Source organism: Amphiura filiformis, unplaced genomic scaffold, assembly GCF_039555335.1.
Source record: "Amphiura filiformis unplaced genomic scaffold, Afil_fr2py scaffold_61, whole genome shotgun sequence".
NCBI lineage: Eukaryota > Metazoa > Echinodermata > Ophiuroidea > Amphilepidida > Amphiuridae > Amphiura > Amphiura filiformis.
The window spans coordinates 410,108-427,500 of record NW_027305525.1 but is presented as its reverse complement, the minus strand read 5'-3'; the positions used below and the strand labels follow the sequence as shown (position 1 = coordinate 427,500).

The 17,393-nt window shown below is 38.8% G+C and overlaps 1 protein-coding gene across 1 annotated transcript; it reads left to right on the top strand.

Moving 5' to 3' along the window:
• The first annotated feature begins 2,821 nt into the window (after positions 1-2,821).
• Positions 2,822-17,341, top strand: LOC140144522 (CMP-N-acetylneuraminate-poly-alpha-2,8-sialyltransferase-like). The gene is made up of 4 exons (XM_072166348.1): positions 2,822-3,128; positions 4,309-4,337; positions 9,227-9,350; positions 17,083-17,341. Exons 1-4 carry the CDS (start codon positions 2,944-2,946, stop codon positions 17,339-17,341), a joined length of 597 nt encoding a protein of 198 aa, XP_072022449.1. The 5' UTR covers positions 2,822-2,943.
• Positions 17,342-17,393: the final 52 nt, after the last annotated feature.

Below are 17,393 nucleotides of genomic sequence, written 5' to 3'. Positions count from 1 at the left end.
CATGTATCTCGCAGCCAGTCTCGAAAAGAGTAGGGTGTTAACCCCTGACTGTTCCCAACCCGTCCCGCTGTTCAAATGGACCCCAATGGAAATAAGCTTCAATAGAGGCTTTCTGGGGTTATCCAGAGTTGTCAAAAACCCGAACAAATAAAAAAAACAACAAAAAACAACAACAAAAAACAACAACAATGAATAAGGGGAGCGGGGAGAGTCATTAAACTATGGAAGCATCCCAGCAAATTATCACTTGATTGTAGTTATACGATCGTATATAGAACGCAAGGATGGCGGTTGAAACTTAAGTTCCTCACTTAAAACAATGTGACAGGTGGTTGATACGTTAATTAACATTTCTCATTCGTTTGGATGAGAACATTTTCAATTCTCATACTTTTGTCCAATTCTCATCGGTTTGAAATAATTCTAATTTTAAATTTTCTACTAGTGAGGTGGATGCCATGGTGGATTGGGGGTGTCATGGTGGGTTAGGAGGTATCATGGTAGGTTTAGGTTGTAAAGGGGGGCTAGGATGGGCTATTGGGTGTCATGGTGGGTTAAGGTTTGCTAGGGTGGAAGACGCCGGCATAGATATTCGTGTTTGCCCAAACACAGCTGTACCATTTAGTTATCTATGTCCGTGCAACGGGGCATAGATATTGTATTTCCTGTGTTTAGTTGTAAAAATACAAAGCTTGCAGTTTCTCATCAAATAAGGTTGCCACGGGGCCCTGAGTTGGTACACCGATAGCCCCAGGGATACATGAACCCCATACACGGTTGTTTGATGCATATAGAATTGGCTTTATTATTAACTAAATGCAAACTATAGATGTAGCTATTTATCCTAAATCATATATCTTAATTTGCAAGGGGTAGGTAATCAATATTGCCTTTAAAACAGATGTATAGGTGAAACAAGCAGCAAAGAAATTTTATAAACATATTTCATCAAAAAAATAATATAAATTGGTTATATTAAAAGCTTTAAAGAGTAATTTTCAGTAACTAAATAGCGCCACCAATTTGGTCATAAATAGATACATTTTATATCCGAAAAGCTTTAAAAAATGCTGTAAAAGTGAATAATTTTGTAAAAGAGGAGAAATTTAAAGTTGAAAATGACTCAAAAGCATCTGTATACATTAGTATGATATCGCTTTTAGCTGTTTAAGCCTAAAATTGGGGTGTACATGATGTTTTGTTTGAAAAACTAATAAATGATCACATCAAACAGCCGTGCATAATGTCAATAAAGAAGGGCGCTTTGATAGCTGCAATTCCTCAACATCGCTCTCTTGAATATGCTCCAAAAGTCGTCTTTAAGGCTTTTTATAACTCTGTGCGTTTACGATTGTTCTTCATTATTAACAAGGACATCACTGATTTAATTTTCTTGTACTTTTCATCGCATTTTTGTGAGTAATTTCATATTTTTCGTCGTCCTTACCAATGTGTGTCTCGCTAAATTAAACTCACGCTGATACGTTGTCGTTAATGGATTAGATTACATGTATATCATTTTGACTGTTTGTTTATGTAATCTATAATCTCTGAGTTACGGCTTCTAACTTTCAACGGGGGATAAGATGTTTTTATATTATAATCTATTTGTAATCGAGGCCAATGACCATTCAATTACCTATTATAGTTCTGTATTACCGCACTCAAAAAGGGTCTTTAAGATATATTAGTGTCAAATGTCCGGCACTTCAATAATTGTTAATCTCAAGTGGCATGAAGGTTAAACTGTGGCATCTTTGGAATGTATACAGCCTGTCTCAAAAAAAAATGTGCAAGTGAAGAGCGCCCTCTCGTCTTAGCTCTCAAATGCCGTTTATTCTGTTCAATTTGTTTGTTTTAATCTCGAGATAATAATATTATGTTTAGTTAAAGACGAAAGGGTAAAATCACAATTGTGCCACTTTTACTAGGGAAGAGAGCTTTACATGTAACAGTGATAGCATCAAGTTTATCAAGAGTTCATTCGTGAAATCAAAGGAATGCATCAATTACACAATACAAAATATTTTGACTGTTTTTACTGTTTTAATATGATGCAGGAATGACGATTCTCTTTTTCCACTTAAAAGAGATTAAAAGATAAATATCACATTTTGCTAAACAAAATGGATTTCACATTCTGCTGTTCTGCATGTGCATGTCAATGATTTTATCATGGTAAATACTGTTCTCTCAGTCACTTTTAAGACATGTTAAAAGACAAACAAATATTGCGCACGTATACATGTTATAGGTTAATGAACGCGTATTACTTGTTGGGAGAGATATAAGACAAAGTAATGCACGCGTGCTGATGTTGATGCTTCTAATATATGCGCCCCGAAAGGTGGAGTGCATTAGACGCATCAACATCAGCTATCATTGACATGTACAGCTCTCTTCCCTAATAAAAGTGGCACAATTGTGATTTTACCCGTTCGTTGTTAAATAAACATATCTCGAAATTGGAACAAGCAAATTGAACAGAACAAACGGCATTTGAGAGCTAAGACTGCGCCCGTGACGTTGATGTAAGCATTATGTCACAACGGTATTTTCTAATTGCCAAAAAGGGCGCTTTTCATTTGCACAATTTTTTTTGAGACAGGCTGTAGTGTATATGTGCAGGCCTGAAAGACTTATCTCAGTGTTTGAACAAATTGAGTCTGGGCCAGATAGCCTTAACTCAGAGTTGAGGCTTTCTGGCTAAGTACAATTGGCTATATTGATATGTGGCTAAGTAGAATATTGTGCGATATGCAGTTTAATTGGCGCAGGCGATTATTTTGGTACCATATTTCAAAATGGCCAAAAAGTTAGTTTAGGCTTTCTGGTTCTGAACCCTCGAAATGTGTTTGTAATTCCTGTAGGCAACGTGTGACAGCGGTGTACAATATAAGTGAAAAGCTTCTCATTTATGCTCCCGAGGTGGACGCTGAAAACATGCATTTCACTAACCACTCTATAAAACTAAACAAAACTCACGGCATAACTCCACAATCTACATGCGCCGTTATCGGCAGTAGTGGCATATTACTGGACAGTGGCTGTGGGGAGGAGATTGATGCCCACGATTTTGTGATGCGAACAAATCTGCCTGATTTGAGAGGATATGAAAAAGATGTTGGGTAAAAACAAAACGTAACAACTCTCAACCATGCTGGAATTTTCACATTTGCCAGTAAGCTCGTGAGTGCATCAAAAACCAATGCATCAATTATGTCTAGAGAAATGGCGATACAAAGACTCCGAGATTTGCATGGATCAATTTTGTGGTATCATCTAAGTGCGAGTGGAGCCGGTGGACATACATTCAAAATCATCATTAATAAGAGTCAATCTCTTTTGATACATTTTCAAGTTGGCTATGCATTGGAATCTGTCATGGGGTCGGCCAAAAAGTAAGTGTCCGGTACTATTCAATTTCTAAGTGTCATCACATTTAATTTTCGGAGGGGCTTATATCAAGGGCTTAAAGCCAGAACCATCTATGTCCAAAACTGCATGTTAGGCATTTCGTCAAATGGACGATTAATTCTGCCCTCAACAATTAATATAATTGACTTTGGTCATTTGCGTCTATCTAACTGTGTAAGTCACCATGCATTCACTTGACTTTATAATAAGCCAAATCGACATTGGAGGTTTGTAATGCATTGTGGGACAGTTTTTGCAGTTTTGGGACACTTTGCCCTCTGACCTATTGGGAAAATTCAGAACAATTGTTTTTTATGCGTACAAAATATAATCTAAAATGTTTTAGAAGAATGAAAACAAACCCAAAAAACATCATTGAATAAATCAAATATTTAAATATTTTCAATGATAACATTGTGACAATAATAAATTAATTAATAATAATTACAGCAATTTCTCCGATATGTCAGAGTTCAAAGTGTCCCCAAAACTGCTCTCAAAAACCGGAAGTTACAATGGCGATTATTGTTGTCAAAATGAGAACATGTAATTTGGGACATAAATGGTTCTGGCTTTAAGCTCTCGATATGTTGTAGAAATTAACTTTGGTGAGAAGTCAATAAATGCTGGCCATATGGTATCAAACATATTTATTGAACTGGGTTTTCTTTGTATGAGTCAAACAAAAACAAGAAGGTCGATATCGACATGTACACATTATGTTTATTGATATTTTGACCCTGTACAAAGTCCTATAATTTTTCCCGCCGTGATATTTCGCAGTAAACAAAGCAGCCTCCGGGTTCTGAGATGGTTCATTGACAACACCTCATGGCACTATACATTTACATGAGTACATGAGGCCACAATGTATCTTATTATTGACCATAGGGTTGGTGAAAACCAAGTGGCAGCCATTTGTAAGCAAATATAACAGATTCAGGACTATAACTTACATTGATAGGCACTGCCCATCTTGGCATGCAGAGGACAATTGTCACGGGCCCGGGTGCCAAATATATAATAATATCACTCGCCCGGGGCCTCATTTTTTTTAAAAGGAGCGTCAGAATAACAAGGCTAGCTCTAAACCTACAAAGGCACCACACCCCTGTCCGAACGCGATTTTTTATATAGCGCCGCCAAATTTGGCGAAATCGTGTGTTCGATTCATTGGGCATGTTGGGCGGATTGTCTCAGATTGTATGCGCCCAATCTAGTCTCTGTTTCATGTCGCAAAAACGTACGTGTATTTGTAGTGAGCAGAATCAAGCCGGTCGCGGAGACTAGGCCATTGTTGTGTTTACATGTTTTTCGATTTTTAATCAGCTGTTTTCGTATTGAAAATGCCTTGGCCAACGAATGGAGCATAAATTTGCTTTGCCTTTGCGGCGGCTGAGATTTATATTACCTACACCGACTGTGTACATTATACACAGTCACAGCTATGACACTTGACAGCGACAGTCATACATGTAGATCATCATGATGCCGTCATGCATGCATGTAATTAAAAACAGTACATGATGATGAAGGAAGGTAAGCTTAAAATTATTTGTCTTTTCGTCGTGTTGTTACTTAACCCAGTCGCTTATAAATGCAGACACAACACCACACAACATTGAGTTTTTTATCAAACAAAAGAGCAAAAGAGGAACCATATTTTATTTTATGCAGTCCAGTCGACATGTACTTGAAGTTTGTACATATTTCATATGACAATTTACTTTTAGAATTATTCATTTCATTTCATTTTTATTTATACACAGGAAAGCCCAGATCAGCCCTTGAGCTGATGTCCCTGTAGCCCGACACATCATGGCCCTATTGGTTCCTTCCTCGCCATACATGTATAGGGCCATGACTTCCATAGTATTGGAAAAAACGGGGCACTGAGGCAGTTGAACCGTGAACTCATGTCGTAATTTCAAAGGTTCGTCCTGCATTCACAAAAGTACTCGCATGTTCAGTTTTGTGATTATAATCCGGGTTATAATCCTTAAAAATACAATGTAACACTATGAAGACTTCCTGCGCATCTCTTTTCTTCATTAAATCTGCATTTCACAGCAAAAATGAAATTTATTCGCCACCATGGCCACCGTGTTATCTGTAGACTATGAGATATTAATGTTGTTATGGTGACGATCGCTACGGTCACAGTCACAAATTTGGTCATTTTACAGTCTTACCTTAAATTTTCACACATGCACCGAATATGTTTTGTTTAAAAGTCTTATTTTCATGTGAGGAAGAAGTGATATTTTGTTAATAAAATTTGATACTGTGTACCCTGGACCAGATAGGCTCAGACCTTTGTACGGAGAAGGACAGTGGAAATCGTAGTGATGGAGGTGCGAGTACCTTGGGCTAGTGTCTCTGGGGCCGTGTTGCAACTTCGAATTTGCTCGAGAAGTCTAGCCAAGAATTTGCTCACCGATACATGTAGCTTCACATTCTAGGCTAGAGACCATTGTATTCAAAATCTAGTCGGATTCGCTGAAGCATGACACCGTGTAAAGCAATGGAAGTTCAGAAGTAAACACAGCCGACTCATCAAAATAACTTTCATTCAAATTTCGACATTAAACAGAATCAATAACCTCCGGTGAAAAACTTGCACCGCTGTCCGACCGAAAAACGATAGCAAAGCACTCTAGCATCGAATGCGTAACTATCCTGTGCAAATTCGAAGCTAGAGTTCTCCAGTAACTTCAAATTTGCACACGATAGTTACGTATTCGATGCTACTTGCCAAAGTGCGTTGGTATCGTTTTTCAGTCGGACAACAGTGCAATTTTTTGCACCAGAAATGTATTTATTCTGTTAATATTGAAGTGGATGAAAGTCATTTCGATTAGTCAACTGTATCTTTTGAGCAAGATTTGCCTGTTTTGGACAGTCTAAAATTTTGCTGAGTAAAGTGTCATTTTAGCAACATTTTTGATGCAATATGCGGATTTAGGGTTTCTCTAGATACCGGAAGTCAATTTGTGCCGAAATTCCTTCCCACAATGCAATAAGCGTTTTGCATAACAATAGATACAGTTCGGAGGTTAATCAATATTCTTTGTTATGCAATATGCATATTTTTTGCATTGTGGGAAGTAATTTCGGGACAAATTGACTTCCGGTAGAGAAACCCTAAATCTGCATATTGCCTGTCGTAATCGGCTGTGTTTACTTCTGAACTTACATTGCTTTTCACGGCATAATGCTTCACTGCTTCAGCGAATCCGACTACATGTAGATTTTGAATGCAATGGTCTCTACTACTCTCATAGCCTAGTAGAATGTGAAACAAATTTGAATTGGAAATTTGGAACAAGAACAAGAATTTTGCTCCATTTTTCCAAATTTTCTACTCGATGACCCCTTTTTTGAAATCCGGTGGTGGTCGCATTGCATTCTCTAAATTCACTAAATTTTCATCGTCAACCGTGTAATTGAATGGGATTATTTTGAAATTTTAAAACGCTTGAAATATCACAAACAAATATCTATGTTTTGTACCTGATAGGCCCCTACTTCATGATGCCGATAGGCACATACTCGACACTTCTTAAGTTTAGTGCCCCTCTCCCCCCCCCCCGGATTTGAGGCCTACAAAATGTATTTGTTATCTTTAATTTCAGCCGAATATACCGACACTTGTAAACAAAGATACAATTTAGGTGAGTTATTTCTGCGAATATTTTTGCATTCCATAATTACTTAATTCAGGACCATCACCATGGGGGGCAGGGCTGTCAACTTTTTGAAATTGCTTGGCGTGAGACAGAGGCGTACCGGGCTTAGCCGACTCCAATGTTCATTTTGTACCACGATTATTTGAGCCACGGTGCTCGATAATGTGAACAGCGGGGGGGGAATAGGAGTAACAAATTATTCATGACGATGTGTGCGATTTTACTCATTATCCAGCTTTTTGCGTGAGATTTACTTCCTAGGCGTGAGATTATACTACCTTGGCGTGAGACCGTGAGAAAGTGACCCAATGCGTGAGACTCACGGCCAATGCGTGAGAGTTGACAGCCCTGATGGGGGGTGGTGTATGAAATATTTTCAATGACTTGTTGTTTTAAAGCAGGAATAGCGGCATGCCATAGGTTCCTGAGTAGTGCATGATACTCTTTGATTTAAAAAAAAAAATCAGAAAAATAAAAAATTAAGTTTTTTAACAATTTTGAAGTGTATTTTATGTCTGTTGAAATATTTAAAAACATAAAACATGCCAGGAGATCCTTCCTATACCACTTTCAATGGCCAAAACCAGGGGCGTCGCTAGACCAATATGATTGGGGGGGTCTGTGTTTTGCAGACGGAAATATTTTTTGACCAATTTTTAATTAGTAACTACTATAACATTCACAATGTCTATTACGTAACAACAACTATTTCGTAACACATTAAGGGGTACTACACCCCTGTGGTAAATTTGTGACTATTTTTGCATTTTTCTCAAAAAATAATAACACACTGGTAAGGCCAAAAAAAAAAAGGTTTGTCTCAAAGCTCACGAGAAATTTAAAACAAATGCGAAGTGCGATTTTTTTTATTATTTATTTCCGACTTTTTTCATGGTATTTTGATAAAAAAGTCTGATTTTCGCCGATTTTTTCTGGAAAAAACTATAAAAAAAATTTTGTTTGAAATAAAAAAAATTTCCGCATTTCTTTTTTGTCAAATCGTGCGATTTTACAAACGCGCGCGCAAGCTTTGAGACAAACCTTTTTTTTTTGCCTAATAAAAGTTATGTATATTATTGGGGCAAGGAATCGAATTACTACACTGAAATTTCAATGACTCAAGACAAGCGGTTCAGTATATATGATAGGAAACGAGGTACATCCTAGCGGTACCTTAATTCTTATCATAAATAACAAACCGCTTGTCTTGGGTCACTGAAATTCCAGTGTAGTAATTGGATTCCTTGCCCCTATTATATACATAACTTTTACCAGTTAACAGTTACCACTGTGTTGTTAGTTTTTTAGAAAAATGCAAAAATAGACACAAATTTGTCTAGGGTGTAGTACCCCTTAATCTTATGTCTCTTGCAATTTGCCGACAATCACATAGCTTTGACTACATTTGCAGACAATCACATGGTTTTGACGACAACTGTCAATTTTGCCGACAAAATTGTGTATGGGGGTGTTGCATACCCATACCCCCTCTAGCGTCACCCCTGGCTAAACCACAAGCTTCCAGGGACCCCGAACGCCACCCATGAGATGCTACGCTATATTTGATTAGTGGCATTGTGCACAATTGTGGTGACGCAGTACAACAAAAGCTTTTCATACACTCCTATCAAAGCAGTCAATCAGAAAAACTGTTAGAAAAGTACGCGAAATGCATAGATTGTGTTTAATGTGCACTCTGCATACTACGTGCAGCGTTTCGTGCTCGTTCACATCGCTTAGGATTCATTCATTTTTCGGGTGGGTTGATGCATTTATATTTTTTTCTATTTTTCCCATATACTGTGATAATTTGTATTTTCAGCAAGAATCTTAGTTTTTTTCTTCTCTTGTATGAAATAGATTAATGTATTTGTTGCTGGATAAGTTAGGAAAACTAATGCAATTGCGCTGATGTTGACGCATCTAATGCACAAGCCCCGAATATTAGATGCATCAACATCAGCGTGCGTGCATTATTTTGTCTACTTTCTCTCCGAACAAATAATACACATTCATTATTAGTACATGTAAATATCAATATTTATCAATGTCATGTTGGAATATTGTGTACGAATTGAATCACTGAAATAAATTAATTTACAATATTTGTTTTTTTGCAGCTTCATTCCGACTAATAGGGCCAGCCTGGCAGAAGAACAAGATCACCATGTCAGTTACTACAGAAGAGCTGAAAATTACCTTTGCTACCCCAACCCTGTTTGCAAAGAAGAACAAGATCACCATGTCAGTTACTACCGAGAAGTGCCGAAGAGTTGAAAATTACCTTTGGTTTAACATGGTGTTTCTGGTGCTGGATTTGCCATTGGGTGCTCCTTTGGCAAAAAATAAAACTTGTCCTCGCACTCTCTGTGGAAGACAGGGTCGGGTTGGTCGATTAAAATAAGAAAGCCAAACATGTTTTACATCTAGGCATATGCTATTTGGGATATTTATCTACGAAATATACACATGCGCAATGTGCACAGGGACGATATATGCAGGTGAGGTATTCACAGGTGCAATCTGCGCAGGTGGTTTATGCGCAGGGGTATCTGCACCAGGCCCGTACGCAGGATTTTGTTTGGGGGTGCTGATTTTGAAAAAGTGGTCCTTTTTCCAGGGGTGGGGGCAATTTTGAGAAAAGTGGACTTTCTTCCCAAAATTTGGACCTTTTTTGGCCAAAAAGGCGTAAAAAACATGATTTTTTTGCTCCCTACGCTCGCAAATTGTGATATTTTGGGACTTTTTTTTTACTTTTGCAAATTTGGGGGGGTGCGACGAGGTACGGGCCTGATCTGCACATCCGCAGGGGAAATCTGTGCAGGTACTGTATGCGCACTTGCACAGGGGCAATAAGTGCAGTTCATTTATGCACATAGGCAATCGGCGCATGCACAATGTGCGTATGGGCAATCTGTGCAGGTATGGTACAGGATCAATTTGCGACGGTAGTATATCTTGAATGTCTTAAAACAGGTTGGAAGTGTGTGAAAAAACTGTTTAAAAAAAAATAACCGAAGAATAAATGTTTTCCAGGTTATTAAAATTAGGGTGGGCCCGGCGAGGACAAGCAATTGAAATGAATTATTTTTTGGTCTTATCTATCCAGGTCAGCAGTAAATACAGAGAACTCAGTAATGCCAAGGACATTGGTCTTCCTATCTTAATGTGGAAAGGACACAAGCATTGCATAATGCATTACAAAATACAACATACTACTTTTTCAAATTCTGTTTTATTTTGACTTTAATAGCTTATATTGTACAAATTGTATAGAATATGAACTTATTTTGACTACAGCCATGTATGTACCAATCACAGGTATAAAAGGTTTGGAAAATCAACATTATTCGCTACTTGCATGGTTCCGCCATAGTGCACAATGTACGGGGAGAGCCTTGAACTGGCAGCATACATGAAAGGAAGAATTACATAACCTTACGCAGAATGTTATACAACAAGTTCAATTCCCATTCATGTATGCTGCCAGTTCGAGGCTCCCCCCGTACATTGTGCACTATGGCGGAACCACGCAAGTAGCGAATTGTACACCATATCTGGCTTTCTGATCTTGGATCTTTGTACGTAGCATGATAGAACATCTACTTTGTTTGGCTTATAATTTGCAAGAATGACTAGCTTACTTACACTTGTTTACGTGCAACTAGCATAGGTGCTTCGCCCGACCATGTGCATGCCATTCTATATCAATATAAGATGTTTATGCATCTTGTTTTTTACCAAGTATAAGCCGAACAAAGTATAGTACAAGGCATTATAGTGCTTCTCTTCTGAAGTTGAGAGTAACAATTTTGCAGTGGCAGCATCAAAGTGTGTGTTGTTACCATAATGCGTATCGTATACACACAGGTAAAGGGCAATTTGTACCCATGCTGACGATGCAGCCGTGCAAACTCACTGACAGTTCGGAACTAGTTTCTTCCGGGGTGGGGCACTCACTAATAAATGGGTGACAGGGATGTGCGGCCACATTGACCCCCATTTTTCAACTCCGTCTCACCCAATGAACCCCCTTTTTATTTTACCGAACTCCCTCTCCCCCAATGACCCCCTTTTTTTTTTTTTTTTGTTTTTTTCTAAAATTTTGGAGAAATTTCTGATAATCTCTCATAGAATTGTATGTATCCCCATGATCCACCAGTGGATCTTCTGCGACCCCTACGCAGAACTTCCAATAGTGGATTAACTGCGCACGGTGGGCGCAATGAATCCAGTCGGATTTTCTGCGCACGTAGGCAGAAACTCCCCTCCATATATAAACAAATCCAACAAGCCAAGTGATAGTCAGAATTCAGTCGGCCATTACTGGGTCCCGTTTGCACCAAACTGGTGTTGTTACTGCCGAATTGGGTGGATTAAATCCGCTTAAAAATTGGTGTTGAATAGTATTGTGTTGTAAACCTTTATCATTCTTTTTGTGTAGGGTGTAGGTGTAACAGGTGATGGAATGCAGTTTAATATCCCCGCCAAGGCCATGTCATTTCACATTTTAGGTGGAATACACCTAAGGGGGACCCAGCTATGGCTGCCATTGAGGTGTAGGAATGCGTGAAAATGGATTCGTCTATAGCGCCGGTGGAATTAATTCTGCGCACGGTCACAGGGAATCCACTGACGGATTTTTGGCGCACGATATAATCTGAGACGATTAGGTCTACCTTAGGATTAAAACATTACTTTCAGTGCATGTACGATGATTATTTATTATAATTTTTTTTTATTTGTTATATTTCTTGTATCTTAATACCCACTGACGGATTTTCGGCAGACGTGCGCAGAAATTCCCCTCCGTATATAATGCCGGTGGAGTTATTCTGTGCGAGGTCGCAGGGAATCTACTGACGGATTTTCGGCGCACGTGCGCTGAAAATCCCCTCCATATATAGCGTGCACCGGTGGAGTAATTCTGCGCACGGTCTCAGGGAATCCACTGGCGGATTTTCGGCGCACGATGAGACGAATAGGCCTACCCTGGAATTCATATCTCTTATGAAACATTCTAGGGTAGGCTAGCATAATATTAAATCATTGCAATTCATGAGAGGATTAAAACGTGCGCCGAAAATCCGACTGTGCGCAGAATTACTCCATCTGCGCCTATATACGGACCGGAGTTTCAGCGCACGTGCGCCGAGAATCCGTCAGTGGATTCCCTGCGACTGCGCAGAAATACTCCACCGGCGCCTAGTATATACGGAGGGTTGTTTTAGTGCACGTGCGCAGAAAATCCGTCAATGGATTCCTTGCGTCCACCGTGCACAGTTAATCCACTCCCGGAAGTTCTGCGTAGGGGTCGCAGAAGAGCCACTGGTGGATAGCTTACATAACTCAGAATTGCCCAATTTTTTATTATTTTTATTCAATTTTGTATAAACGTTTATGTTGCAGGGCCTAGATTTCAACGAGAATCACAGAATCGATTCTCGTAATGACTCTCGTAAGATTCGGTTGCGAGAATCAACTTCCCTCATTGTATCATACAGTAAGTGCAGTGATTGTGTATTTTGATTCTCGCAAACCAAGACGAAATCTAGGCCCTGTGTTGTCCCAAATTTTTCCCAAGTCTCACTGAATGACACGGGTGAATGACCCCCTTTTTTGGTCAGATTCTCCCCAGTCTCACAAAAAGACCCCCTATTTTGAGACCAGACCCCCTTTTTTGGTGTCTAGGCTCTCACCGAAAGATCCCTAGTTCGAACTGTTGTCTGCATATTCCCTGTCACTTCCAGAGTCGAGTGCCCCCCTGTTTCTTCTGGTTTCTGTACATTTCTGTGTTTGAAAACAAATTACATGTATTACTGTATTGATTCAATCCATCTGTAAAAGACAGATCATGTACCTTCATTTGTCATTCCTGCACTGAGGATAGACCTGGAAAAAAATGTTTACTTTATTCTGCTTCTGCTCATATAAAGAAAAACTTAATTGATGGGATTGGGAAATACACTATACAGCAATGTAGGAAGTTTCCTCCTGAGAATTTCCCATAATTTTCTTTTGCACTTCTTTATCTACAGAAGCAGAATTTCCCTCCAAATCACAAATTATGTGGCAAGGAGCTGCGCCGATTGCCTCCGTTTTTCCAGGCCTGTTCCTGGGTGTTCCTTAAGTGACACATTAAAGTGTTTTTAAACCTTTAACTTGTATGTGTTTGCTTTATTTACGGTACATTATAACTTCCCTTCATGCTGTATACTTAGTACATTATAACTTACCTACATCCTGTCGATAATCAGATGTGATAAATAGCGATTGGCCCTCTCCCACTTGAACAGACTTGAGACTGTCACACACAATTTTTGTCCCTCTCCCACTTGAACGGACTTGAGTGTGTCACTCACAATTTTCAGAAGTACTACATTTTCATCAGAATAATACAAAACAGGTGTGGGTCTGCACTGATCTGTCTGAACTGACAAAATTGTGATCATCTTTAATTTTAGTTTTACGTAAGGCCAAATTAAAAAATAAACATGTTTCATGTCCCTCCCGCTTCCTTTTTAAGGTTTCTTCAATTATATTTATTTTTTTTAATTCAGTTGTAAAGTTCCAAAAATATGTCTAGGAAGTAGAGATGCTTTCTAATATATAACAGGGGTGTGGGTGACCACAGATAAAAAGAAAGTTTGAAATTGGGAAAGCTCCTTTACTTTTGTACAGAGGAGTGCAGAAAAATTATAAAAATCTAAGATCAAAAAGTCTCATACCTCTGATATAAGAAACACTTTTGGAAGGTCTTGTGATAAATAGAGGGGCCTACCTCTGAGAAAAACAAATAAAAAAGGCGCTCCTGCTTTTCCAGGCATTATTGTACGCTAAAACTGCTCTCTTTAATTAGTCTAATTATGGGTATTCACACCGATTTTACGATAAAAAACACCTCTTCCTCCTTTTTTTTCAAAAACCAGGATGTGAAACATGCTTTATTTTTTACTTGGCCTGACGTTCATAGTCCCATACCATTTGTAAGAAATTTAAGCAACATGCTTGATAAAATATGTGCAATATTAGTATATTATTGTGCGTGGTGTGGTTAAGCCAATCGGGAAAACCATGCAGGACTTTGCAGGTACAGGCAATCTGCTTCTACTTGGATGAGCCTTGAGGGTGCTAGGGATCATGCAGGCATCTACAAGCACTTCACTCTGAAATGGAATATCAGAAAGCAGATAGGGTGAAGAGGAAATAAATCAAAGAGGAATTAATTACACAAACAGAAAAGAAAGCTTGTTTACAGACAACAACAGTGAATGACACAGGGTTGCTATTAGCTTTTAAAATGATACAGTACTTGTGAAGTATGAGAAGAGGTTTTGTGAGGCCCGAATCATACTGTTTATACCGTTTCTGGCTAGATTCAAGTGAAAACTTTGGTTTAAATTTCAGTGTACAAATATTTTTTTTCATTTTATACAATTTACAATTAATGCTCCTTCCTTCCATCCCAATTTTCTTCACTAGTCTCGTTCTTTGTACTGTTAGCATGCTTGTCTGGGATCCTCAACGTTTATCCTACAGGAACTAAAATTTAAAAAGATCATCCAAAGCAAATCTTGGAAATGGTACGGTACAGTGGCCCTTAAAACTTGATTCTGAGTTTCATGTCTACGCTTGTGTGTGAATTCTTTACTGCGATTTAAAAAATTGAAATAAAATGTGGTTGAATTCATTTGCATTCATTTTTTTACTCGGATTGCAATTTGCATAAATTTACTAAACGTACTATACCTGCTGGAATGTGCCTTAGTAAATCTTTCAAATCAATTCTTCAATACGCAAACTTGTGCCCGAAGTCTGCGTTTGATTTGTTTGTTTACCCAGGTTGGTCCGTGAGGAACACATGCTAATCCATGGAAAACCATGGACCGTTCCAAGCTCATACTTATTCCGCATTTTGACTGTACTAATGAAACTTTGGAAAATAACGAATAATGAAAAGTTACCAGATTTTATTTTGGAAAATACATGTAATTATGTGACTGGAAACTTGGAATCAAGTGCCAAGGGCCTGATCTTAACCTTAATTTCATGAATTTGTAATTGTTTGAGCATTGAGATCCAGAGTCAAAAATGTGTAGGCCTACCGTACCGAAGGTTTGGTGAAAGTTGACCAATATTTTAGCACGTTTCTGCACGGAGCAACCGTTTCAACACAGATATCGACTTCTAATGACGACCCGGAGCAACTTTTGTCGAATTCAATTCCCAACATTTGCAGTGTAGGCCTATTACAAACACACAATTAAAAGTCGTCTTCATATTGGTTCAATTTGAAGCATGAGCAAGTGATGGCATAATAAAAGTCAAAATAATTCACTATTTTTTTTGAAGTTGACTCAGTCAGTACGTATACCATGCATTGCGGTACGGTATCACAATAAAAATTATACATTTTAAGTTGAATGTGGCAAGCAAGTTGCGTTGAGTTACGGCATAAAGTATCCGGAATGCACCCACCGCAAAACAATTGCGGCGTAATATGAACGGGCCTGCGGTGCACTACTCTGCTACTATCTGTGGTTCACCTCTTGAAATTTTGGTAGTGACGTCAACATTTTTTGTGGCTGCGCCGCAAATGTGTGGGCAAACTACCCTTGGCCTTGTACGCGTGCTTGTACACTCTGTGCGATTAACTTTACACATGCAGTTCGATAACTGCGCACAGCGAAATACGTAACCATGCATTGCCTACATGTACGTTACTACCGAACTTTGTCTTTGATGTGAACCACAGTCATGACAGTATACTCATCATGTACTAGGGTACTAATTTGATATACGTATGGCTGGTTAGATAATATGATGTGTGTTAGTACTGAGTGTTTACATGACATATTAAAAGCTTACCATGTCTGATTTATATCCAATACACGATGTTATCCTGAGACGATTCGTCTCAGATGTGATCGGTCATGTTTAGTAAATTAGTACATGAGTACATGACATGAGTACATTGACAGTATCATCATGACACTGTCATCATGGCAGCTGTGACTGTGTCATGAGTGGACTGCACATTTTTTTGCCGATTGCTCTGACAGTGTACATAATACCATGCATATGCTAGCGGCAGCGCCGTTGCCTCGCACAGTACATTGAGTTTATATCATGATGAACAAAACTGAATTGGAAAAGAGAATGACAAAATAAACTGAATTTTGAAAGTGTATTTTGCATTCTCGTATCCCGGTCTCGTATATATTTTCGTTTTCTTCTCTGGTAATTACGGCGTGTGCTAATTGTGTGCATCATCGGGATCGGTTTAGCCCAAACGGAACGATCGCGGGCCAGACTTGATAGTCGAATCAATCGATCACAGAATCAGAATCCATCGCATAGTCCATCAGTCCTGGAATTGCTACGCACGATTATTTGCCCCGCCATGTTTATAGTTTCGGGATCGGGGTCGAAATACTTAGGCTACTATCGCGCAAAAAAGTAAATTTGGCGGCGCCCTATAAAAAATCGTAACTCAATAGGGGCCGACACGGGTGACCAGGTATCAAACATAGACGTGTCCTTTGCCCATTTAACACAAAGTGAATGTCTTACTATAAGTTAAAAACAATGACGTAACTAGAACTTTTCATTTGGGTGGGACAAGCGGGGGCAAACATAATAAATGAGGGGGCATGTATCGTTCATGCTATTTGGGTTTGTAAGCGCGTCAACACCCTCGTCGCACTGGGTGACACGGGATGAGGTCTAAGGAGTCTTGGGATCTGCTTGGAATGTGTCCCCAGAGCAGTGGCTTAGATTTCTTTTTGACATGGGGGATGTACCTTTTTTAACACACGAATTACTGTGCTATGTATATTAAATATAGATGTGCAAAGTAGCCTATCTGGGCTAGGGCTACTAAAACAATGCAGTGCTTCAAGTACGTTAGTTGAGCAGTACTGCATTACAATGTTGCCGTTCTCTGATTTGTATTCTTTTTTGTTGATTCCCTTAGGTTCTGGCGTTCAAGAATACCAAGCAGTGGATTAATCCTTCTCACTTCAGCAGTAACATTCTGCGACAAGATATTTCTGTACGGGTTCTATCCGTTTCATATAGACCGTTATAATAATAGTATAAAATACCATTATTATGACAATATTGAATTTCATTTTACTACCAATGTACATAAAATGCCCAAAGAATATATCAGACTTACTGAGCTTCATAAGCAGGGTGCTGTAAGGCTTGTAACTGATAAGTGCATGCCTTGAAAATTTGACACAAAAACAACAACAACAACAACAACAACAACGACAACCCAGG

What these genes read in the sequence shown, in the direction of transcription:
- LOC140144522 (XM_072166348.1), top strand. Translation starts at nt 2,944, where the DNA reads ATGCATTTCACTAACCACTCTATAAAACTAAACAAAACTCACGGCATA. An exon ending in GGATATGAAAAAGATGTTGG is followed by an intron (nt 3,129 to 4,308) that starts GTAAAAACAAAA and finishes TATTGACCATAG; the next exon opens with GGTTGGTGAAAACCAAGTGG. An exon ending in AAACCAAGTGGCAGCCATTT is followed by an intron (nt 4,338 to 9,226) that starts GTAAGCAAATAT and finishes GTTTTTTTGCAG; the next exon opens with CTTCATTCCGACTAATAGGG.